We start from the raw sequence: 27,588 nt of genomic DNA, 5'->3' as shown, positions 1-27,588 counted from the left end.
ACTAAGAAATGATAGTATTTAATACTTTGTTTATGATATAAGACTCTTTTTACATCATATATCATAAAAAAATAGCGGTTCATTTCTTATTTTGTTATTTTATTAATACTTTAACATTATGTAGCGACAGATTGTTTTATAATAGTTTGATAACCGATAGTTAATTCCTTAAGCGTTTACCACAAGAACAATTATTGAGCCGTTCGTATCGTTAGTAGCCAACGAAAATTTTGATTTCTCGAACGTATTGAAAAGCTTAAGTGTTTTCTGCATTTCTATTTCATTCAAGATAGTATAAAACAAATGTTATTAACTTGTATTTCAAAGACCACAGGAATAAGTTAATTTCTCTTTTTAATCAATTAGACTTTTAAATGGATCTTTAAGGGATCTTTTCACGCTTAGGTAAATTGACAAAATTGAAAAAAGTTGTTTCAGATTCGCAAATTTTCGTTTTAGTTATGATATTTGTGAGGAAACAGTAATACTGAACATTTACCATGGTCTAATATAGCCATTATATGCATCTTTTGACGATTTTCAAACCTAAAAATTATAAAGCGTTGCAACGCGAAACGATTGAATAATTTGGAGAGTTCTGTTTTTGTCGTTAAATTTTTTGAAACAACGAAGATTGCTTATATAAGGTATAAAATATATCAAGTATGTGTAAGCGGCGGAATAGCTCAGTAGGCTAAAGCGTTTTTACTTCAGGACTCTGGCAGGACTCCAGGGGTCACTGGTTCGAAACCTGGTCCGGGCAATGTTCTTTTCCTTTTTTTAATTTTATTCTTGATTTTTTACTGGAGCTTTTACGATCCAATGTTTACATTTATTGATATAAAACATTTAATGAATAAGTTAAAAAATGCCAAAATCTGTGAAAAGGCCCCTTTAACTGGCTGAATTACAGACGTAAAACTTGAAAACTGTATGTGTTTTCGACAATAGTTCAGCATTTAAGAATAATAAAATGTACTTAATAAAACATTTAAACTAGAAAAACGCAGTATGTCAATTACACATTTAATTGCAGATTGATACTATTTATTTGCAAATGCGATACATTTAAGTAATGGCTGTAAACTCTCTGTTTTCATATATGCATGTAAAACATTCAAAACCAAAAAGGTGTTCATGCGTCTCCTCTTATAGAGTTAAACATGCGGAGCGTGTCGCTTTTTTGTTCCTTTCAAGTTCCCTAGACAACAGTTGTGTTATTCTTAGCAAGATTGCTGATAATGTTTTTGTTGGTAAAGAATGATGATAACAACCGCCGATGCAATCCCTCCGTTTCCGTTACCTTATATGTACTTGGAACCACCAATACATATTTAGTACTTAAGTACATAAATGTTCGTTTGTTATGTACTGTTTGTGTGATTCATTTCATTAGTCCTTGTTACTGGATGTTTAATTCTAAACAATATTCTTAAGCACGATTGGCCTATCTAAAAAGTTTACTAGTGCTTTATATACATACGTGCGCCAGCAATTAACAAAAGCCTACTTGATATGAACTTGTCTTATAATTCAATATATAAGGGGCACAACTGGTACATATAATGCAGCACATGTTAAGAAGAGTTTGGCGCATTGACGACGATCGATGTTTGCGTATTATATTATTATGATGCAGTATTATCTTGGCTAGTACCGAGCAAACACATTGCATGGTTTTTCTTGTTTCAAATGTTGCTGAATGTGTAAAATATTCAATACCAATATGTGCAATATATTTAACCACTCATGGCAAAGTAAACACTGTGAGGATTTGTGATGTGTTTTTACTTTCTGAATTGTTTATTGTCCACATAAAGATTGGTTATCTTTATATATAAGTTGACACAATGACACCGCATACATATTTCTACAGAAATAACGAACCTTTTGCAACTTTGGGTAAAACTTTGTTTCTTGTTGCGTGTCTGGAATACAGAAGATGCACAATTCCTTCAGTTGTATACTTACGTTATCTTCCCAAATTATAGCTGTTTTATCGTTTGTTGCAGCGCAGTTTCTAGTGCGATTTGTATGTTGTAGTGTTGTTTTTATAGATTGCAACTAGCCACGGACAATGACAAATACCCAATACAATTTTACAACCATCTAGTGCATTTTGCATATGTTATAGTTTTAATGACACGGATTGTAGTTTGCTCGTTGCAATACATTGTTCAGTGGGATTTTCGGAATGTAATATATTTAAAACATCTGCCAACGTGATTGTTATGGAGAAAGTATTTGTTTGTCAACGTTTGTTAAACCGCGCGTTTATGCACATGTATTTTACTGACAAAAAGTCTTGCGTTTTCATAACTACTTTCAAAGGATGATTACGTCCATGGTCTGTTGCAAGATAACACATTTCCTTCTCTAGGTGCGCTGCCTACTCTGCGTACAGAAAACAAGTCGCCGGTTCTCGGTAGTGTATGACTTCTCTCCTGCAACAAAACGAAAAACAAACTTCCTTATGTCAAATGTACTATTTCGTGAAGCGCACTATCTCTGTATAATTAATAAATAATGTCCTCAACAAGTCATTTATTTAAGTGATCTATTGTAGACTGAAGACAGGGTTTACGAGTCCACTGTAATAAAGTGCAATAACAATGGCTTTATCGAAAGTCCGTTACAACGTATACATGCGTAAATTACAGTTAAAATAACAACGAACATTCCTTAAATGTTTAACCATAGTAAAAAATAAGCATGTACAGACAATCGGGCAATACTTGTGTGTTTTATATATGTTTTCGAATATCTATACAAATTCTCATCACCTAAAACAATTGGGTTTAGCTAGTATGTCTTTCATTCAGACGTTGATAACCTCTGTTATGGGTTAATTGTTTTCTTGTTTAAAGAGAAGATTGGAACACAAAGATTCGCTCGTCATATAGACGTTTTCTACATTATGATTAATAAGTTGCAGAGCATGTGTGAATGAGCTACTTTGGAGAGGTCTGCGCCTTTTACCGAGCTTTCTAATTTGGTTATGCATGTATTCGCTGCGTATGTTTTCGTGCAGGCGTTATTGAAATTTCTGGTAATAGGATTGATGTAGACATCTACTTTATTTTTAATTAGCATATTATTGTTACGTCGTATTGTTTATGGATTTCACTGATTCGAATAGAGTTATCATCTTGGATTTTATAATGTGGTTGTTACAATGAGATTAATTTTTAAAACTAGGGTTAACGCATATCATACCATGGAGCGTTTAAATTGCCGCATTGTGGTATTAATACATATTCAAGATGCTTGCGAATAAACATAGCGTAGGTTGATAATGCTAAGCTTGATGATATCACCTGCAATAAATGTACCATCAAAAGGCAGTCCCGCTTAAACACACATTTACTGTAGGAATTATTTACAGCCATATAATACAACTGCACTTAAGGTTTTTGTAGCGATCAAAGTTTATAGAGGTATATTTTAGTATGGTCTTGAATATTCTTTTTCATTTTGACCCAGCATTCACTCCTCGTGATTTACATAAAGTTTATCACGTTTTCAATAATGTTTGAGAGTAATCATACATTTTCAAAACAGCCCGTGATGTTGTTAATTTTGAAAACGACTGGTGATGCTTCTATTGCCAATTAACGAGAACGCTAAGTGTGCATATTTCAATAGATGTATTTGTGTCTTACGAGTGAAAGACTTCGTAGAAAAATGTAAATCATGCATTCATATATTTTTGAATGCACGAACAAATAAACGAAAGGACCGATGGAACAAACAGACGAACGAACTCACGAATTAATGAACACATATGTTGCAGACAACACAAAACGTACTTACAAAAAGTTATAATTGTAATATACAGAACGTGCTAACCGTTCCTAAGATATCCCAGATGAACAGGCAATGATCTACCAGACCTTATTCGTAACTCAACTAATACGTAGTTACACTCAACTTTCTACTTGTATATGCACTTGTGGCACTTGAATTTCGCCATTTCGGCACACTATTTTATGTAGATTTAATTTGAATGACAAAACATTATCCCATGTAACCTTGTTTATGTTTTTATTACATGTAAATTAGCGGAAAATCCAGTTTAAACATAATACCAAATAAAAGCTGTAAGTCACAAATAATAACACAATCAACCGTTGCATTATCTTTTTAAAACAAATCCTTTGACAGCAAAACAACGAAATGGTTTACGTGTATCGATTGGTAAATTGAATTACAGGATAGATTTTTAGAATCAGTAAGTTGCCATGTCAAAACCCCGATCAGTTTTGTTATCATGTGCCAAAAGATAGTATATGGTAACAACCTCATATAAATGGTATTAAGGTACAGTAATATTGCACTTACCGTTACACCTACAAACGCAGTGATTTTCACCGTATCGAAACGCCCCAAGAAAAATCTACATAACAGACCAGGTGACGAATAAAGTTTCCATACAGTTTTTGAAAACCGATCTATTGATGGAACATGATTCAACACGTGATTTAACATTTGCATATATATCCTTCACTATTTTAACCAATTTGCCCTGTATACAAGACTTAAACATGTTCAACCATTATGATGCATTGCGGTATATACTATCAAAACATTTTTACATATCCCATAACATAACGTAACATAACATACACATTTTTATTTTCATTGAAATAATTTTATACAATTGACATCAAAATACATACTGCATCAATTGTTTAATAACCTTTCTTTAATCCGAGCTGTGCATCCGAAATAATAGTGTTTTCAGAGCAAAAAGTTTCAATGCGCTTGCTTAAAATCGTGGTCAATAATTTTGAAAAGCAACTTACTAGGGTCATCCCTCTATCGTTGTTTATATCATTAACAACGCCTTTTTCATGCAAAGTGTTTATAACATATTCTGTCCATTTATCGGGGAAGAAGCCCGATACAAAAATACCTTTAAACTCATCGCACTAATGAGCAGATAGAATATCACTGCATTTAAAGCGATCTTTTCACGCTTTGGTAAATTGACAAAATTGAAAAAAGTTGTTTCAGATTCGTAAGTTTTCGTTTTAGTTATGATATTTGTGAGGAAACAGTAATACTGAACATTAACCATGCTCTAATATAGCCATTATATGCATCTTTTGACGATTTTAAAACCTTAAAATTATAAAGTCTAAGCAAACGCAATTAGTGAGCAGAAATCGTCTGCTTCAGTATTACACAAATTAATCATGTTGCTACTAAGGTGTTCAACAAACTTGGAAAACACTTCTAAAGGTATTTTATTTGAAAAAAAAATCGCCAAAAGTCCCTTGGTTAGTATTTTTTTTAATTTTCAAACTTCAGCATGTTTTTACAATAAGTAAAGAAACCACATTAAAGAAAAGTAAATTTGGAAATTTGGATTTCCGAGAAATGACAGTGGCTCTATAATTCGTACGGCTATGTATTACAAGGTTATCGATAGCTCACCATTGTTAACTATTTATGAAAGACAGACTGTTACATACTTTTATACAAAAAGTAAATAAAGGCCCGTTCATACTTATCGGTAAACCGTTCAATATAATTTTCATAAGCTTTATCAATTGTAAATCATAAAATTGTGTATGATCGGAATTTAATGTGAAAGTAGAGAGCAGTAAAAACGGGGATGTATGGCAAGCAAACAATACTTCTGCAGAGGGTTATCTTCTATCACTTGTTTTTAAACCAGTACAATAAAGAGCTTGTCATTAAACGGTTGGGATATTGTGTCGCATATTTTTTTATTTAAAATGGTAAGTGGATATACATTAATAATTTTTGGTATTTATGTGTAAATGCATGCATTTATTGGCAACAAATACATTATATTTATCTTCTTAGATCTGCCAATTGTTGTTCTTTTTTTCTGCTCTCAGTTAATTTTTTACTTATATTACGTGAAAACAGAAGAGAAAGACATAATTTAACGATATATTATTGCCGTGTTACTTGACGCATGTGTTAATATTGGTGTTTAATCAGCTGCTTTGGATATGTATTAAGTCAAACAATATTTTTAACAAATCGAACATAATCCTTTAACATAGAGTTGCAGTGAATCACATCTTAAGATAATATGTAATCAACCCAGATATTTTCAATATGAATAAAGTTATATAAAAAAACACTGTGACAAACCAAATGATTTTTTTATGATTGAGACATTTAACAGATCACTTTTTGATGTATTCCAGGTATATTCTATCATTTTTGCCAAAATTCAAACATATTCTCAAAATTAACTTTTACCAATATAAAAGTAATTGGTTTGGAAGACTGCTGTCTTTGATCCTCCGTATTTAAGAGAAAATAACACCGTAAACAAAACACTTTGGCCGGTCCTTTTTTGGACGATATTTTTTAAGCAAACATCTATATTTTCCTCAGCTACGTAAAAATATTTAGCATAATACAAGCACCTTCAAAGACAGTGTATGCATATTTATTACACTAGAAAAAGCATCTAATGACAACGGTATGTTATAAAATTGAACGGACCCGTATTCGTGAATGGTTGAACTTGTCACGGGCTTTCATCAGACAGCAATGATTCTCAATGAGAAAAAATAAGTCATCGTTCAACCGTGCAATGAGAAACCAGATAAAATACTTATTTATTGCAAGTTGTATTGATTTTAACAGCGCAATGATTTATTCTAGAAATACATATTTTTTTAATTATGTCATTTTGTTACTTTTAACGAAGGCCCAATAGTGCTAGTTTAATTATGAAGCATCGAATCGAGTATACATTTTAATGATATTTTTAGCCATTTAACAAACATTTGATTCCAAATTTTGTCGAAATCCGTTAATGCATAATCGAGACATTATGACACAAATTAAGCATTGAATTATAGTCTTAAATATTTCGTTCAAGGTTAATTGGAGAAATAACAGAAAGCATGTCGTTCAACAAAGATTTAGAATGCGTCAAAAATTATCGCACATTTGTCATTGTAAACATCAAACGGACTTAAACTGCATTATTGAATTTCCGGGAAATACCATTGCAGTGTGAATGAAATCGTTTGTTTGCTTTTGCTGTCGACAAATATTGCGGGGTTTTCAAAGCAATGCATCAACTGTTTACCTCTGGTCTGCTTAAGTAAATAGTTGGTCATATCAATCAATTTCCTATACCCACTTGTTCGAAAAATGTCTCAAGTTTGTACATTACCAACCCATAAAGATTCGGTCTAAAATTATGAATTTAAAAACATAGACATGTTCGTAATAAATCAGAGATTAAAGTCGCCATGTTATCATTTTTATGCGCGTGATAAAATGTGAATATCCAGTTAGCGAAGGTTTATTTAAACGTTTATCAATAAGTCATCCTTCTAAAAAAACATTGATGAATTTTACTTCTGTATAGTTCGATATGTTTTGACGGTTAAAAGCCATCAACAGTTCGTTAACAAGAATTGAAAACTTATTTTAGAGTGTACAAGGGAATGTTTCAGAGGATTTCGGTGATGTAAATATTATCAAAGATATCCAACTGTAATACATAAACTGTAGACTATACATTTTCACACACACACAAACGTAAAAATCTCCCATGATTAAATTATTTACTTAAACAACTATATATTATATATTTGTAGTTGCTTTTAAGATGAAATTCAACAAGAAATATACCTTAACTTTGAAATAAAGGTAGAAAATAAAGGTCTTAATTATTAGTTATAGTAGATACTTATATATTTATAATATTATATTGTTGTGTTTTTTTTTCACTCAATAGTCGCATATTCACCGCATTAAATGTTTGTTATGAAGTGCACGTATATTAAACCACATAATAGTGTTCGTAGATACAAATTTTACTACGTGATATCACATCATATGTGTCCTCACTATGCTTATTATGAATGTATTTCTTCGTAGTGGAAATATTTGATATCAGAATCAAACGCAGTTTTCTTTCCACACATTCAAATAACACTATAACATCCGCGTCATGCGAAAATTGGTCTTATGGTATATGCGACCAGCGTACATGAAGCCCAAGCCCAGCCTGCGCACTTGCGCAGTATTGTCAGGGGCGACCATACCTAAGGTTTCGTGGTACCTCCAGAGTATCCTCCTCAGTATGCATATCCTGACAACACTGCGCAGATGCCCAGGCTTGGCTAGAGCTTTGCTGGCAGCATATTGCATAAGACCTATTTTCGCATGACTCGGGTCTTACAAAATCTCAATGCGTCTTGCAAATGGAACCTACAATCACGATACTTTCCAATTAAAAAGCCTCACGCTACATCGGTTCTAAGCCTTGCATGATAAACTTGATCTTTATCCAAAACTCACATAATATTCTCTATTTCTCGGTGTCAGTGGTACCTTACGTCTTTTTTCACGATCGCACTGTTGCTCCAAATGAATCGTTGTGTTCACTCCCAAAAACGCTTACGTAGTGCAGTTGTGTATTAAATATAAAGAGAATATTATGTGAGTTTCGGATAAAGATCAAGTTTATCATGCGAGGCTTAGAGCCGATGTAGCGCGAGGCTTACCGCGATGCATTATAATGGTTGATAAACTTGATCTTTATTTAAAACTCACATAATATTCTATTTATCATATTATTTTGTGGTCGTTTATCGTTCAAAAGGAGTAAAAATACTTTAAAATTCAAAGAAACAGCGCTGGTTTTCTTAGTTGACTCCGAAGTGTTTGTTTCCTTCATCGTCATCATTTGCTATGACGTCACATTGAAACATATAGTGTTCTTAAGATAGAGATCGGAAAACCATGGTCTAAAAAAAGCGATAGAATAAAGCCCATGTTTAAACGATCGTTGTTATACTATCGATTTTCATCTGGTAATAGGATAAAATGATTTAGCCTGACTAAGAAAATACCGGGGGAGCGGCATGAAAAATCGTCTGATGGTAAATTTTGTTGTTGTAAGGTACTTTATTGTCGCTGTTTATACTTACGGACTTATATTCAATCATCCATTTAGCAAATAATCCATAAGATATGTTTTGAATAAAAATAATTCGCTGTCTATATCAAGTTATATTGAAACTCTGTGGGCGTGTCCTATAATTTACGATAATTGTAACAAATACATAAGTGGAAAAAGGATTGTGCAGAGTGGGAGAGGGGGAGAGGGGGAGCCCTACCATTCCCCTTTAGGTAGATCATTAAAATATCTTGCACTTCTAGTCATAATTTTGATTCCAATAGTCGTACTTCAACCTTGATGTTGAAATATATATTACTGAGATTTGATAGTTTGAACCCTTAAAAGAATGTACCTATATTGTTTTCTGCAAAAAAAAACATATACTTGGTGTCACATCATGATCAGTCTTGTGTTTTAATTACGCCATTCAAATGACTGTGTATGCAATAAAACAGTCGATCTGTATTCGCTTATACTTTCAATGCTTATCTGTCTACTTCGTTAACATTTAGTTACTTGCGTAACGCTATGTCGAGATAATTTATTACGTCTAAAATTGTCTTCACTTGTGCCGCACTATAAACTGATAAATGACGCCCCTTTGATGCCTCGCATACAAGGCGTTATAGTAGTAGGTTTTGGATATTGAAATCCAATACCTGCATTGTATATCAATCTGCATGCCAGCCTTAGCTACATGTATATGGATGACACTTGAATGCATAGACATAATAATAATCAATGAATATTTAGGCTTAACAATGCTAGTTTCAGATAACCCGACCTATCTTAAAAATATCCAGACCTTATAAAAATTGATTTTGCAATTAGTAGTTATTTGTCTCGAAATAAAATTTGGAAAAAAAGCCGATGTTAACGAGATTTTATCACTTGATTATGTTTTTACGGTTTCATTAAATAACTTTTAAAAATCCATTTTTTTATAAAACAGAATACTAACATACATTTATTTTGTTTTGGTCATGTCGCATAAACAAACGTAGTCGAAACGTAGTCGAATGCCTAAGTGATATATATACAAGCAAAATTAATCGTTTAAATTAATTTAAAATGTAAGCTTTTTAGTCAATGTAACTAAAAAGCTTACATTCTATATTAATTTAAACGGTTGTATTTGCTTTAATATATATTTCTAAGGCATTCGACTACGTTGCCCGGGATAATTTATTATATAAATTTATAAAAGTAGGTATTCGGTATTCGGGAGGGCCATCGTGGTTACACATTAAAATCCAGAGGGCGACAATGCGATCGTGCGATAGTACGATGGCGCCAATGCGATAGTACGATGGCTATAATGCGACCAACGCGATAGTACGATGGCGACAATGCGATAGAACGATGGCGACAATGCGACAACGCGAGATTACGATGGCGACAATGCGATAGTCATATTGCCCTGTCGCCATCGTATCATCGCATTGTCGCCATCGGACTATCGCATTGTCACCATCGTACTATCGCATTGGCGTACTGTCGTCATCGTATTACCGTATTGCCGCCATCGTACTATCACACTGTCGCCATCGTATTGTCGCACTGTCGTCATCGTATTATCGCACTATCACATTGTCGCATTGTCGCCATCAAACTATCGCACTGTCGCCATCGTATTGTCGCACTGTCGGCATCGTATTATCGCATTATCGCATTGTCGCATTGTGGTAATCGTACTATCGCACAGTCGCCATCGTATTTTCTCATTGTCGCCATCGTACTTTCGCGTTGTCCCCATCGCACTATCGCATTGTCGCCCTCTGGATTTTAATGCGTAACCACGATAGCTCTAACAGTATTCCGTATGTTCTGGATATATTGAGGTTGATGTATTATGAAATAAAATCTACCGGTAAGTCAAGAATTGTAACGAATAATATGATGGTTACAAATGCATGCTCGGAGTGAGACAGGGTGAAGGTTTGACCGATTATTTTTTTTGTATTTAAATGACTTAACTTCGGAATTTGATATTGAAGGATTAGTGATATTGATGTGTATTCATTTATAATGTCGCTTGTATTTAATTTTGATATGATTTATTTCGGTAACACCGCAGACGAATTACAAAAAGGTTTCAAGATTATTGTCAGAGATGAAAACTTATTGTAAACGATGATAAAACATGATTTTCAGAAAAGGGGAGAATCAAACGTCTTAACATTTTAACCGTGCTATGGAAAAAAGGGGTTTAATGCATGTTCGATTAAAATTCGTCCCATATTAGCATGTGCAGTCCGCACAGGCTAATCAAGGACGACACTTTCCGCTTTTTTGATATGCTTCGTTTAAAGAAAGACTTCTCTTAGCAATAATGCAGTCGAAAAGTGTCGTCCCGGATTAACCAGTGCGGACAGCACATTCTAATCTGGGACGACTTTTTACGCGCATGCATTAAACCCCCTTTTCACAGAGCACGACCCATTTTATCATAACGATAAACGGATTGCTATTTAAAGTAAATGTAGCTATCTTTGTATTGTATTTTAGTCCAGAAAGTTCATGGTCGAAAGAACAAACAATGCTTACATGACAATTATTAAACTATATTTTTACATGAATAAGTATGATATAAATGTATTGATATTTCTGAGAGTCTCAGATGTAATATCTTTTAATAGAATTATAATGCCAATTTGGAACTTTGGCAGCGAATGAAGGGGCTTTGTTTATGTATGGTTTGTCACGTGTTCACGTGCAATTTGTAAACAAATCTTCGGTGTTCAAAATATAAAATAACTGACTTTGTATACTTCGAACATGTTCGACTCAATTGTTCATCTGCAATGTATGTGTTAATTACTGGAATACATCTCAAACCGAGCCAATATGTATTTTAATAAATTGCAATTGAATTTCAACCTTGATTAGGTTTGTTTACAAATCCAAAAAGTTTTTTTTTACAAAATCAAAATGCTTTTGACATATATTGCTTGTAGAAGTGGGAGAAGGACCAAAGCATTTCCCGTTCCTATACGCGAAAGAATATTTGCAATACATTACAAGATGAAATTCAATATGTTTTAGAGTTAAGGTTGTGTTCAGAATTTTGATTTCAGTAAATACCACTTTAACGATATATCATTAATTCACTTATAACTGGTAATGAAACGTTGGTACACACTTTATACTGTTACATACATACATCATTTTTATTTAGAGATATTAATACATATGTACCGTGTTTATCTATTTCTGTTTTAAACCGGCGTTTTAAATTTTCCGTCAAGTGTATTTGAACTGTGGAGTATCAATTGTCATTATTATCTTTTAAATGAAGATACTATGACAGTATATATTATACATACATTATAAATGTATTTCTACGACGATATTGCTGTTAGCGAGTTTAATAATTGTAATGCACTGAAATACAGCTGTAATGTTAGATTTAAAACCGCTGTACTCGTAAAGACTATATTGTTACACATTACGCATATCACATTACGGTTGGACCATCCATATTTTTTATATCATCGCTGTTCTTTAAAGATATATGAAATGCTTGTCAATCAATTGTCGTTATTTCAATGTATTGTTTTTGCATGTTATTTTCGTCATACATCATGTAAGAACATATTTTAATATACATAAATATATAGTGTAGAGTGCCGACAGACTGCCGATATATTCGTGTTGCATGCAAGGGCTAATGCAAATGCTTTTGTTTCAGGCATAGGCAGAAATTGAAATTTATTTCATTACAAGTAACTGTAATGTAGCCCAATATACAAAAGCACTTTTTATGACTATCACGTTTTGTTCTGTTTTTTATATAATTTGTACTCTCAAACATATACATAGCGCTATGTTTACTGATAAGAACGTGCCTCATTGAAATTAAGCACAATGCTCATTTATAAAACCAAAATGAATTTGGTTTATTTGGTTTAATATCAAGTAGTTGCTTTAATATTACACGTTTTCACGTGGAGGCTTATTTAACGCAATAAAATATGCAGGGTGTATTGTTTTAATTGATTGCAATTCACAATTTGAATAAACATCACAATTTGACGTAATAACGTGTTATTTTAGATATAATCTCGATAGTTATTTGTCAAGTTATACTCATGTTGTGTTACAATACAATAGTCCAAAATATAATAATACCTGTATGTTTTGTTGCAATGCAACGCACAATTACTATGTATAATCATTAACTAGTTGTTTACTTTGTAAAAACTGTACGCTAATGTTCACAACTTCAGCTTTAAGTCATCGGGAAATATGTTTAATAAAACTTGAAAATTTTATTTTATTATAATTCCACGGAAGAGACGTGGTGTGTTTTGAAGAAAAAATAGAAGGACGTTTTTTTTTACAATTTTATTCTACAGCGATTCACTCTATATGTTTTTAATTAAGAACACACGAACTCAATAAATGTATGTTATACCCTTCCTTCCCTTCAGGTTGATCATCTAACAGAAGAACAAATTGCCGGTAAGTCTTGTCAAGACATGCTGTACAATATGTGATTAATTGTTAATAAAGGTATACAAGCACTTATTAATACGTTTAATATTACGTGAACAGGACCATACGACAAGTAATCAATCGAACTGTTTGCATTACATTCATGGGGGTGTCACGGTAGTGCATATTTGTATAATACTTCACGTTGGAATATCAATGATCAAAGTTTAATGTAATGACAAACAATAAGAAATCGAACATCAATGGTGGTGTCACGGTAGTGCATCTTTGTAAAACATTTCAAGTTGGAATATTAATGATCAAAGGTTAATGTAATGACAAACAATAAGAAAGTGGGATTTTGTAATTAACTTTTCTAATGCTACTTGTCTGATCCAAGTTAAAATGTTCTTTATAAAGAACACATTAACATTGTTATGTACATTCGTTTTACATAGTTAATATGGAAATTACTAGGGGCTAATTTAACCATGAAGCACATCTTCAAAAGTAGGTTGCTTTTCCATGGCAGTGGCGTATTTACTGAATTGCATGTCATGTATTTTATGGTTATTCCAACTTGAAGGATTTGCAAGGTATTTAGGCTTGCGTCGTTTCATAGAGCCAAGCTGTACATCGGAACTTTAGAACTTTGCTCAATACAATTATAAAAACTCTGATAAGAATTCCGTTAATAATGTATTGACCCTGTAAAAATCAATAATGTGCAGCAAAAATGTGTAATATTTAATGTGGACCTTTCAGGTAACTTTGTGATCCCACAATCCAAAATATGTGTAATTTTGGAACGGCTAAACAAAGAAAAACGGTTTCTCTTAAAAGTACTTCTTTTTCTGAGTACTTCTGTAGCAGTTTCATATGTATACACTTATTCAAAAGACATTGATTGGAAAACGGATGCATTCTATGTTAATGGAAAAATCTGCAATATATGTTATTATCCCACACTATCTGCATATATACAAGCGTTATAAATTGTATAAGATGTGAGTTCGTCAGAGTTATGTTGAACTAATTTATGATGCAAAGGATGTCATCGTATCAGTGTCTATGCAAATAAAAGGACGACAATTTATAATATACTCGGGAACGACCTTGGTTACGTTCTTCAACAAACTTTTGGATTCTTTAATATCTTTGATACTTCGAGAGTGATCTCGAACATTCAATTGTACTTATCTGAAATGAGAATCTATAATTATTATCACAACATTATTTAAAAGATGACGCAGTTAGGACTTCGTTCAAAAATGTGAAATACCCTTGTCAAATATTTTGCCTTAAATCGTTAATGGACTTAATGTGTACAATATGTATGCAATTACGTGTCACTCTGTGTCTTGATATTGTAATAAAGAATTTTATTATAAAATGAATTCGTATTTATAATAATATCACTAGTTTAGATAAATTTCTATTGCAATCCTCATACTAAAGTAGTCGAAATAGCGAATATATCTGTAATAGCATTTAGGATCATTAATGACAATGGCTATTTTCGTTTAGTTGCATGAAATACATGTTTCGTAATTTCATTACAAGTCCTATTTCTTTCTACAGGATATGATAAGCTTATTTCATTATTCAATTGGAAAGAAAGTGTGAAGGGATACAATGTAAATAAGTGAACATGTATGTCACACGCATAAGCGCAGTAGTAATATATCCGATATTTCGGACATGATCGGGTAGGGTTACTTATATAGAAGAATTGAAGTCAAAATCCTATTTTAGTAGATGTTATTGCAAGTGTCAGATTAACGTTAGCTTCTGAACGGATTCATATACCTATGTACAAGTTGCGTAACCGATGGGAGAAAATATTTATAGACCTTGTTAAAGTACGTTTTACATCTCTGTGGACTTGCAATGCGATTTGTTCATTGAGCATGGACCGGTATCAGCGGTGATGGGTTAATACCCTGAGTGGAATGCTTTGTGGAGCAACTAGGTGTTCCTTAGACTATGCCTCTAACAGTTTTGTATATTGCAAACGGTAAATTAAGCTTCGGAAAAATGCATGATTTAACGTTTATCGAAGGTTATTTGTTATCGTTTTTTATGTTTGTTGAAGTAAATACATATGCTGAGTCATGTCACGATACGCTATATAGACCATTAACATATAAACTCAAACTTGGTCAAGTGAAGTACACATTGGCCGTGTATATACAATGCGGGGAATCATGTGGTCAGAATTGAGAAAACATGGCTGCCGATGCCTCGATAAGATGGAAAATTTGAGTGTACAAACAGGTACATCTTCCTTATTACTTACTTGTTTTTAATCGGATGACGCTTATCATAGAGCCAGCCGGACGCGGTTTCATCGAGTATCAACCGTTTCCCTCTGGTTTGTCTGAGTGTGGAGATTACTCATGGAATGTTTTGCGATTTCCTGAACCGTCAATTGCTGTTGTACACGGATTAACAATAATATAACTGTTTTCACACTAATTAGCACTGTTTAAGTACCAGTTGTTCATGCGGACGCATTGAAACTGGCAATAAATGGATACATCGATTGCTAATGGCGTTATTTTCAAGGTAAAGTTGAGTTTCGATTGGTTTTGACGATTGCTGTTGAGCACGCAAATGGCTGTTATACACGAACAACTTCTAGAACAACTGTTGTTGAGCACGCATATGTCAGGGAATACCGTTTTCTTCGCCGAATAAGTCTAAAACAACGTCGCATTGGCATGTTCTGGTACATGTGGCTATACATATATTATGTGTCCAGCAAAACACACATTTTGGTTGAAAATTGCCATGTTTCTTTTAATGGAAATATTATAATGACACGTCTTTTTTCATAAACTGCAAAACAAAACGAAACACACAAAACAACATTCATGTATGCTAAGCATATAATCTACGCATATAATTATGAAATAGTTTTTTCTTGATTCTATAAGTACTAACACTTTTCCAATAAAATAGTTCAGTATTAAAACTATCAACATATTTATAACTGTTTTCACAGAGTCAAAAGCTCAGGAAAAGTACAATACTGCTCACATAGGCACCAAACTGTATTGAAAGGGCCTTCGGGGTTTGGAAGCGAACCTTTTATGTCCTTCGTGGTGAGGTATGTAAGGAAATTGTTTATATTATTAATGATAACATTTATTGAAGATTATAAAATAAAATGTATTTAATCAACAAAGATTGTTAATCGAAATTGACATCATCATATATTTCGAGGCAAATCAAGTCTAAGAGTTGGAAAAAAAGTTATAAATAACTTAACATTATTTTTGCATGCCAAAGACACACTTCAGTTCTTAAATTCAACTTACTAATAGACGGAAAAATATGCTGAATATTCTAAATATGAATAAATGTAACTGATTTTGACATATTGAACAAGTCAATGTAACAGCCTGTAAAGTACTGATGCATTACTAAATGCCAGCTTAAACAATTAAAACATTTTTAGATATGTTTTTGTGTATCTGTTAGAGCTCATAACAAATACATAAGATATTAGTAAATTGTTACACTCGGGGGAAAAAGTAGTTGTTACTATTTACTCTGCATCAAGCATTGGGGACAAATTTGACAATATTTTTAACAATGACTTTTGATGTAACATTATTTTTCAATGTTATTCCTCCAATTTCTGTTAAAAACAGATTAGAATGAAGCCTGCCAAGGTCAGCCGCATCATCATTGCATGTGCTGTTCTTCATAATCTGCGGTTGATTTGGGGGGAACCAGCAGTTGATCCGGAACCTTTAGAAGAGGTTGCCAAGGGAAATATGTTTCAGGCTGTATCGAATGGGAGAAGTGTTAGAGATACCACTGTCGCAAATTACTTTACTTAGGAAATTAACAGATTAAATATAATTTTTTTCATTATATTTGTGCTAGTACATATTTCGGAGTCATACACTGTTAGTTTGGTTCCTTGTTTGTTTATGTGGGTTTAACAGCATTGGAACAACCATTCAAAAAGTGAACACAATATATTATTTCAATGCCTATATAATATTTTTGAAACAATGTTTAGGTAATAACCTCATTTGTACTCACTCATTTTTGGATTTTTTTAATGAGAATATCAGTCTGTACTGTGATTCTTTCGTATAACTTTTCGTGTTTGTCTGCCAAGCTGTTCTGTTTGGCATAGTACACTATCTGCATCTCGCTCAGTGACCTGTATATGGTTAAATATTTTTGTTTTTCTTGGTTTACTCTATTAACTACTTACAAAAATGATAAGCATTGTTCTGAATGATTTTGATTATTGATAGCCATCAGCTAATTTATTATGGTTATTGTTAAACAATGATCTGATTCTATTGGTTCAGTATGTCCGTTTCATTGTTAGCAAATAAATTCAATTTATAGAATATGACATTGTCATTATATAGTTTAAAGTTGAATTTTTAGCTTATATAAATGAAACAAGGTCCACGAATAGTTATATACATAGATATATACATACTTAGTCTGAGGCTCTTTCTTGTTACTGTTGCAACTTGGGTGTTCATCTGTATCTGCTGATGCACATCTTGCCTGATCTCTGATGAACATACATTATAGAACACTGTTATATATCTATAATGTTAAGATCATATTATTTGTTGCTTTGAGGCAACTTTGATAAAGCAAGAGATATTTTGAAGTTTTTATTTGTTTTATACATGCTGTACAGTAGAGATATAATATTGGAAACTGATTCTTACACTGTTAAAATCGTCAATAATTGAAGTTTAGTCTAAATATAATAAAATCTTGGGCAAAATACCACTTTAGCCCCCGCCAGAGGGGTGGATATGCACACGGAATGAGCCCATTGAGTTCATTCAGTATCTCTGGCGGGGGGCTTAAGTGTTATATTGCCAAATCTTGACAAATTAATGAACAGTCAAACCAATACAATTTTCTGATTGTTACCACAAGAACAGCTCGATCAGATAATGGCTTCATACTGTATGACAGACTTGTTTAATAACGGTAATTTCAAACATAACTGTTTAACCATTTGTTTCGTAGATTAAATAATTGTACCCCACTCTTGATTTTCCCAACGATGGAAGCTTCCAAGTCCATAATAAACCATCTTGCTATTTTGACTATAAATATCGTGTCCAAAACATATTTGATACGTATTATACGTTATTCTATGTCTGATATGGCTTATTTTCAGTACTAATTCATAATTTAATAGCTTTTTTAGCAAAGTACTACAGAAATACTTACCTGCGGCCACGCTGGCCTAACCTTTATATTGCCATTGTAATGAAGTTATAGGATCAAAGCTTATTGATGATTGTTGTTGTAAACTAGTTACCTTGTGAATTGAAATGTGTCTGAGTTGGTGTCTGTAGCTATAAGGTTTTATGTCCGCTTCCAGGTTATATGTTCAGTCTGTCCTCTATCCGGCTCATGTAAAACGAGTACTGAAAAGAGACCAATGCAAGACTATCATTTCAATAAAAATATTCTTGATAAAACAAACCTGGGACGAAAAAAATGCTTCTTATCTACATCATCAAATATGTTAAGTATATTCACTCGAAAAAAATATACTTTTTACAAAAATACTTGATGAATTGATCTCTGAAAGCGTAAAACACAGTACACAATCTGTAGGAAATATAATACATTTTCAAGTTGTTTAAATTCATGCCCAATTCCAAATCATATTCATCCTTTATCTTCATGTCACAAACTGTATAGTAATCGGGTAAAATGTTATCCTGTCTATACAGTTTATATGTACTTGTCCCTTTAGCATGAAAAATTGTTCTGAAAACAATTGAACAATCACTTAAATGACAATATCATGAATGGATTTCTTCAAGCAAAAAACAGCAATCCAAAACAAATATAAATAAAACTGTCTGGAGGAAAAGCAACATTTTCAAATACTCGCAAGCCATTACAAAAGGCAGCTACACCCCGAAAGAGGCTAGCAATAAAATTCCTATTGAATTTTTTTTTTTGATGATCCAGATTGCCAATTTCCTATACGAGTTAACATTTTCAGTGCGTTTGCATAAGATATGTATCGCTACTTGTATCAGAACATGCCAATGCGACGTTGTTATAGACTTATTCGGCGGAGAAAACGGTATTCCTTGACATATGCGTGCTCAACAACCGTTGTTCTAGAAGTTGTCCGTGTATAACAGCCATGTGCGTGCTCAACAGCAATCGTCAAAACCAATCGAAACTCAACTTTACCTTGAAAATAACGCCATTAACAATCGATGTATCCATTTTTTTGCCAGTTTCAATGCGTCCGCATGAACAACTGGTACTTAAACAGTGCTAATTAGTGTGAAAACAGTTATATTATTGTTAGTCCGTGTACAACAGCAATTGACGGTTCAGAAAATCGCAAAATATTCCATGAGTAATCTCCACACTCAGACCAACCAGAGGGAAACGGTTGATACTCGATGAAACCGGGTCCGGCTGGCCCTATGATAAGCGTCATCCGATTAAAAAAAAAGTAAGTAATAAGGAAGATGTACCTGTTTGTACACTCAAATTTTCCATCTCATCGAGGCAGCGGCGGCCATGTTTTCTCAATTCTTACCACGTGATTCCCCGCATTGATATAGCTTCTTGATTTTATTGAATGAAGATCAATCTGTACTTTTATGTAACCGTATGTTAGTGTGTTTTACACAAATTCATTTATCTATCGATAAAGAACACAACCAGCTTGCCGTAGGCTCTGAACATCCAGTACCTGCTTTTATATTTCTCCTGGATAACACATTACACATTGTTCCTGGTGTAAAAACTTTTGAAATTATTTGACTGTTATTGATATGTGGTCTTGCATTTTGTACCTCGAACATGACATTCATCTCGTAAATATGGGTTGATGAATCAATCAAATTGTTCAATTATATAAACTCGTAAACGTCCGGTCAGAGAAAAAAAAAATTTTCGTTAACGTCCAGTCAGAGAAAATGAGTCTTTCTCGTTAACGTCTAGTCTGAGAAAAAGAGTCTTTCTCTTTAACGTCCAGTCAAAGAAAATGAGTCGTTATATATAAAGGGTGATTGAATAACATGATGAGCATTACTTCACTTAACAACCTAGTATAAAAACATCAACATCAGCAGAATACTAAAACGCGGATACAATCAAAAGCATTTAAAATTCAACTTAGTGCTAGATTCCTATCACTAGATCGATAAACTTAGTGACTTATTTACAAGGAAATTATTCTATCTGTAATGTTATACAAAGAAAGTATTGTTTAATGGAACAAATACAGAGTTTGCTTCCCATCAAGGTACGAGTACATTGATTCTAAAAAACACAAATATGATGTTTATGTATTATATAGCATGACATGGAAAATTGTAAATGTGGATATTGGTGTCTTGTTAATAAACTGTTGAAGATATATCGCCAAAACGTGACAGACTTTAGGGCAAATATAACACGACAGCACATTTAAGGTTGATAAACGAATTAAAATATTATTGCCAAAAGATTTGAACAAAACCTGTTGGTAAAATATTTAATAAATAACGCTATCTTAGACTGCCAATTCAATTAAATTAGTTTTACTTTGAGCGCATTTTGGCTTTGCTTTTTATTCGTGGACACTTTGGTCATTCAGGTTTAAATTTGTATGTGAACATGCATAGAATTTTTATTATATTTGTTTGATTTGAACCGAGGATATAATCATATGTCCTACACCTTCAGTTTGTCAACAAGAAATGCAAGTTAAGCGTTTTATGGGCATACTTGAGACATTAATATGCATTGAAATGGAACCAGACATACCAATATACCGATACAACAATACTGTCCATTACAGTCAACTTAGTGACTACATTTCAGTTTCAGTTCTTTTGCATAGTCAAAGAAAATGATACGATTAACTAGGATATTGTTTGTTCTATCTCTTTCCAGAATTCAAGGAGGCTTTCAGCTTGTTCGACAAAGATGGCGATGGAACTATCACCACTAAGGAATTGGGAACAGTCATGAGGTCTTTAGGTCAAAACCCGACAGAGGCAGAACTTCAAGATATGGTAAATGAAGTTGATGCTGACGGTACGTAAAATGCTAAAAGGTTCTATGCTTCTTAATTTTCTCTTGTATTCGAAACATGATAATATTTATTTGGTATTTTAGCATAACCATCTGATTTGTTGGACTTCTTTTGGGACTCCATTTAACTATCTGATGAATGGTTATTGCATTCAATGTCATACATGTCCATTAAATGCTGTAAATCTTAACAATATGTCGGTATGTGAGTACGAGAGGTTAACACTTATGACCTTTGTTATGATTGTTTTAAAGTAAATACTGTAAATTTCTAGTGTAAATAATTATATAAAATCTATTAACATGGTAATATATTTCTTAACGGATTGATAGCATCTCGGAAAATTATCTTTCAATCATACATTTATTTAACTTGAAACTATTTAGTTATAACTACTGGTAATGGATGTTGAAAGAAGCCAGGTATGCACAATGTCGGAAATGTGTACGAGCGAAATGTATGTGGCTAAATAATATATATTGATCCATTTTGATCGGCTATGACAATGTCATCTATATCAATAATATTCTAATTGGTTAAATTACATCAGTTTTCAACATGGAAAAGTTTTCACTTTAAGACCGAATTAAACAATGAAAATTGTATATTTAATTTATCAAACCAAATATATCGTTGTTTGTAATCATTTCGAAAACAAAAGTGTGGATCACAGTCTCTTTCTAAAAACAGTTTTAAAAAACACTCCGAAATTGTGACGCGTGTTTTAGTCTGGATTTACCTATTCAGATGTCGTTTTCAGGCAATGGTACGATAGATTTCCCAGAATTCCTGACTATGATGGCGCGCAAGATGAAGGACAATGACACTGAGGAGGAATTGAGAGAGGCCTTCCGTGTATTCGACAAGGACGGCAATGGATTCATCAGGTTCATTCACTGTGCATCATGGTTGTAGAATTTGCGAGTCTGTTTCAGTGATTTCTTGGTTTGCTGTGGCATTCTAAATTTGTTAACATGTGTGTATGTGTTGGGTTTTTTGCATAACAAACAGGACGAGAATATGTCCTTAGGTTTTTAAGCTTGAAAAATACTGTTTTCTTGACTAACACAAGTACGTTTTTACAGAAACAACCAAGCTTCATTACATTGTGACGGTTTATATAAAGGGTCTTGCGATTGACACAGTAATTTATGGCATAGTAAGTCATGTTTGTTTTCAACAAATATTTGCGAAAATTGAGTTCCAAAATTATCTGCGCATTAACGAACTTTCCAGAACCATTTCATATCGATAGTGTAAAATGTCTGTAGCGCCCAGGAGCTGCGTCACGTGATGATCAACCTCGGCGAGAAGCTGACAGGCGATGAGGTGGACGAAATGATCCGAGAGGCGGACCTGGACGGGGACGGGATGGTCAACTTCGAAGGTAGGCCCTTATTGTAACGTGTTATTTATAAGGGTGATCAGGTCAACGACAAAGGTATGCCCACATTTCAACATATAGTTGGGTTGGCACGGGCAGGTAATTTTCAACATTAAGTTCACATTTTAAAGAAATCAGTTCATCTATGACCGTAAGTTCACCAATGTAACATATAAATGAACATGAAGGCCCATGTCAACTACGAAGGTATGCTCATTACGCGATGCATTGTTTGATTTGGACAGATAGGTCACCTACAGAGAAAGGCCGATATCGATATGTATCATTTTATTGTGACGGGCAGTACAACTACTAAGGTACATGTGTCTTCTAATTTTAAGTATTGTTTCATTGTCAGCTACGCATGTAGGCTTACATAGTAACGATTTTTTTTATTAGTACAGACAGGAAAGCTACGAAGATTATTTAACATTGTTACGTATAATTTGAGTCTGTCAATTATGTAAACTCCGATGGTAGTTTCACACTGTGACGTTTTGTTTTATTGTGACGTTCATGTCATCTGTGCCCTAAGGCTGACATGTTTAACGTATTGTTAGATTGGGATTAGCAGGTAGATTACGAAGGTAGTTTTACGTTGTATCGTATTGTTTGATTAGGGTAACTACAAAGGTACGCCTACGCTGTTACTTTTTATTAAAGCGGGGCTCAAATACATTTGTCTTTTAAATATGAATTTCAACGATTTTCCTTTCAGAGTTCGTAAAAATGATGAAAAGATAGTTCTTTTTGTAGGTAGGTACCAACAATTATTTTAACTTTGTTGACACAAAGCTGTAGGTTCGTATATAGATGCGTGTTGTTATTTATTTCATCACTGCGAATTGCGCTATTAAAAAATATAGTCGGCTGCCAAAATGGTTTTTGGAATGATTAAGGACTGAGAGCGCCGCAAGTGTATACAAACCTGCAGTTTGTCGTATTGCTAACAAACATAAATTACTCGATGCATGGCTAAAATATATCACTTTTGTTTTTTCAGAGTTTTTTTACATGATGACTGCAAATTGCTGAACCTTACTTTGGTAAAATGCAAAAATATATGTTAGCGGCGTTTTAGTAGCGTTAAATTCAGTTTAATGTTATAGAAGGAAAACCTCTCAAGAATTTTTTTTTACTTGAGATACTTTCGAGAAATTGAATGTTCATTCATTTCCTCTAATAATATACGATAAATGTTCATAACAAAAAAAAATAACCAAAATAACGATTCTTAATTAGTATGAGGTTGTTTTACCTAATTAATTGATTACCGAAAAAAATGGTCTAACCTGCCATTTTGAAGTGGACTTTTTAAAGCACATAACGAGACCTGACTTTCAAATGACAAACACATCTTACACTTATATTTAAGAGCTTAACATTCTATTTCATATTTTTCGAAATATGAAAAAAAATAATTATAGATTATACTGGAAACTTAGCTTTTGTTTATTATAATTGTGATCTAAGAGTGTGACATTAATAACAAAATCATTTCGTTTTGTTTTACAAATTAACTAGTAGAGTACGATATAGAGTAGAATAGCTGTCGTACATTTGATTGAAACTTCTAAATATTAGTTTTACGATTTTTTCGTTTTAGTTGTTTTATCCTTAAAACTTTGTTGTTTAGTGTGCGTATTGTTTCACTTGGTCGGACGATTCTATTTTAATAAGAACTCAACTTGACTTGAGCTCGTGTCTCCTTGTACTTTATAGATCAATAGACTTTTCTTCCCTGACGCCGTGGTTATCTTCTTAGAACGTGTTTTTCAATTCTTAACTGCAGCGCTCACCTGAGTTCATAGACTGGACACCAATTGAGTTTCGTTCTGGGAAAACTGGGCAAAATGCATGTGCGTAAAGTGTTGTCCCAGATTTACCTGTGAGGTCCGCACAGGCTAATCAGGGACGACACTTTCCGGCTTAATTGGATTTTTGCTAATAAGAGACTTCATTTAAACGAAGAATGTCATAAAAGCGGAAAGTGTCGTCCCTTATAAGCCTGTGCGGACCTCACAGGTTAATCTGGGACGACACTTTACGCACATGCATTATGCATTATGCCCAGTTTTCTCAGAACGCGACTCAATTATTCAAGACTTGAATGTATAATCTTGTTTTTGACCACTTCAGATTAAAACATGACCTTCAGATGTTCAACCTAAAAATCCGGGCAAAATTTCTTTTAGATTGAGACATAAATGTGGCCCTTCGGTAGAAGCAAGTTTTTTTTCTTTATTTAACCTGGGACATAGATTTTAGACGCATATGAATCCGCTCCAAACTTTGCCTAGATATTGTCAAGATAAAGATTCTGACCAAGTTTTATTAAACTTGAGTCATAGAGGTTGCTCCTAGAGTGGTAAAATTGTACTTGCTGATCTAGTTTTTAGACGCAGGTTACACAGATTAAAACATGGCCTTAAAATTATCAAGAAAAAAATGCTGGCTAAGTTTCGAAAAGATTAAGTAAAACTATGTGGCATATATCGTTGCCACACTGCTTTTGTAAGATTTCACTTTGTGACCTAGTTTTAAGATGCATGTGAACCATAATTTAACTCATTATAGATAAGGTTCATATAACCAATCTGACAATGTTTAAACACGATTGAGTCAATAATGTGGCCTCTAGTGCGGTTACAAGTTTTTTCTTAGATTAGACCTGGTGACAAGTTTTCTATGCACGTGATCCAGATTCAAATACAGCCTAGATATTGCAAAGATAAACATTCGGACCAAATATCATCTAGATTGAAACATTAAATTGTCTTTAAGAGTGGTACAGATTTGACCTGGTTACCTTTTGTTCCAGACTGGAAATCATCAAATCATTTTAAGAAAATGTTTCATTTAGATTAAGATTTGTTGACCTAGTTTTTGAATGCTCTTGAACCAGATTCGAAGTCCGCCTAAATATTTTCAAAAAACAAATTCCGATAAAATTCTTCGAGATTGAGTCATAGGTGTGGCATCTAGAGTGGTAACAAGGTTTTTCAAACATTTGACCTAGTGAACTAGTTTTTGAAGGTCGTGATCCAGATTCTAAGCGAGTCTAGATTTAGTCAATATAGTTATTTTTACCAAATGTCACTAAGATCAAGTCGTAAATGGGTCCTTAATAGTTAATATATATATTCACCGAGATATAGGCATAAATGGGGCCCATAGTGTGGTAACAATGTTGCTGTACTAAGATTGGTTCTATTGACTTAGCTTTTGGACGCAAATGACCAATATTCAAATCCTTTTTAGATATTGCCTAGATAAACAATCGAAACATTCAAGTTTTATCAAGATTGTATGAAAAAGGTTGCGTCTTGAGTGGCAAAGAGCAAAAATATGACGAAGAACCACACACAGCGCGCACCGCACGACGACGGACGCCGGACATAGGTTGATCAAAATAGCGCACAGTCAGTACTTTGTGATCACTTGAGCTAAAAAGATATCAAATAAATACGTTATAAATAAAGTAAATGTTGAAGTAAATGGTCGCAGTCAGTTTGCCGTAACTGGAATTTATTAAAAAAATTACAAAATATATGTAATTATAAGTTGACACTGTTTTAATCATGTTTATTTTGTGTTGTTAGATTGCGATAAATTTTAAGCTAAAACAGTATGCATTATCGATCACACTGCAATTTAATGGCGATTTCTTTATATCGTGAAACATTTTATACAATATTCATTTATAATTCGAAGACTTTGGACATGGAATAGTATTTAATTGTAATTGTCTTTGTATATAGAATCATTGAGCGGTTACTGTTATACTATATATTCTTTTTTTGTATTACATAATACTTTTCACTTAAAACTATATATTACTCGAAACTTAGTTTTTAAGACTTGATTTGACTTTCTTTCAGATAGGATATTTGAAATTATGTGAAGAAAACCATTGATTACATTGAATGCCTTCAACGACATTCTTCACACACCTATAACATGGGAGACAACAACGGATTATATGTGTACATTGAAACGCATAGTTGCCGTTATTTGTGATCTGGGTTTATTCATGTATATATATATATATATATATATATATATATATATATATATATATATATATATATATATATATATATATATATATATATATATATATATATATGTATATATATCAAAGACTTGTTATTTACGTATCTGGTATTATTTACACATTTTTGTATATGAATGCGATTTATTTTGTAAGTTTTCACAAAAAGATATAAAAGAGTTACGTAACCAGTATAAACATTTCGTCTTTAACTTGCTATTTTTTATTTTAACATTTGAATTTGACTATTGTGAACAAACCTGACACAATTGCTAAACTGAATCATGAAAATATATTTAGTTATATTTTCCTCATACAGTAATTAAAAGCAGTGATAAATTTTCTTCTCTAATAATCAAGTTATTAACCCCCAAAATTAATTCATACCAATCATTGCAAATGTCCATGTTAAGTCGTTGTAAATTATAGCAGTTAATAGATTAAGAATGTTGTTTTAGTTATAGCGCTATTTTACAATAAAAAAGATCAAAAAGAATTCAAATTTTATTGATTTTATTATTTTCGTGAACGCAATGATTTTCTCCGTAAGAATCTCAATTATATATGTACGTGTCTCAGCATTCTGAAGCATTTACTTAATAAATTAGTTGTATTAATGTTTTCCTCAGTAAAATGCTTTCGCCATTTCTTGATAAATTGTTATTATAAATGAAACTTAGTTTCGCAAAAGTGCACTTGATTGATGACAACATCATCGGAAATACAACTGATGAAAA

The 27,588-nt window shown here is 33.0% G+C and overlaps 1 protein-coding gene and 1 long non-coding RNA gene across 3 annotated transcripts; one reads left to right on the top strand and one right to left on the bottom strand.

Moving 5' to 3' along the window:
- The first annotated feature begins 5,500 nt into the window (after positions 1–5,500).
- On the top strand, positions 5,501–27,347 carry LOC127874626 (calmodulin-A-like). 2 transcript variants are annotated; one of them, XM_052419083.1, is made up of 7 exons: positions 5,511–5,747; positions 13,348–13,378; positions 21,272–21,415; positions 22,174–22,300; positions 22,685–22,800; positions 23,516–23,553; positions 26,679–27,347. In XM_052419083.1, the coding sequence occupies exons 1-6, from the start codon at positions 5,745–5,747 to the stop codon at positions 23,539–23,541; spliced, it is 447 nt and encodes a 148-aa protein (XP_052275043.1). In that variant the 5' UTR covers positions 5,511–5,744; the 3' UTR covers positions 23,542–23,553; positions 26,679–27,347. The 2 variants fall into 2 exon arrangements, with proteins under 2 accessions (XP_052275044.1, XP_052275043.1); XM_052419084.1 differs by lacking the exon at positions 23,516–23,553 and having other exon boundaries at positions 5,501–5,747.
- LOC127874627 (uncharacterized) lies at positions 16,797–18,811 on the bottom strand. The gene is made up of 4 exons (XR_008047028.1): positions 18,675–18,811; positions 17,826–17,903; positions 17,411–17,534; positions 16,797–17,146 (listed from the first exon to the last, which is right to left on the bottom strand). It is a non-coding gene; the product is annotated as an uncharacterized LOC127874627 (long non-coding RNA).
- Positions 27,348–27,588: the final 241 nt, after the last annotated feature.

This window comes from Dreissena polymorpha, chromosome 3 (genome assembly GCF_020536995.1).
Source record: "Dreissena polymorpha isolate Duluth1 chromosome 3, UMN_Dpol_1.0, whole genome shotgun sequence".
Classification (NCBI taxonomy): domain Eukaryota; kingdom Metazoa; phylum Mollusca; class Bivalvia; order Myida; family Dreissenidae; genus Dreissena; species Dreissena polymorpha.
Note: the sequence above shows the minus strand (reverse complement) of the source record. Positions and strands in the feature narration are given on the sequence as shown.

Coding starts and splice junctions, on each gene's coding strand:
- LOC127874626 (XM_052419083.1), top strand. Junction 13,379..21,271: donor AACAGAAGAACAAATTGCCG/GTAAGTCTTGTC, acceptor ATCTCTTTCCAG/AATTCAAGGAGGCTTTCAGC. Junction 22,801..23,515: donor CGGGATGGTCAACTTCGAAG/GTAGGCCCTTAT, acceptor TTTTCCTTTCAG/AGTTCGTAAAAATGATGAAA.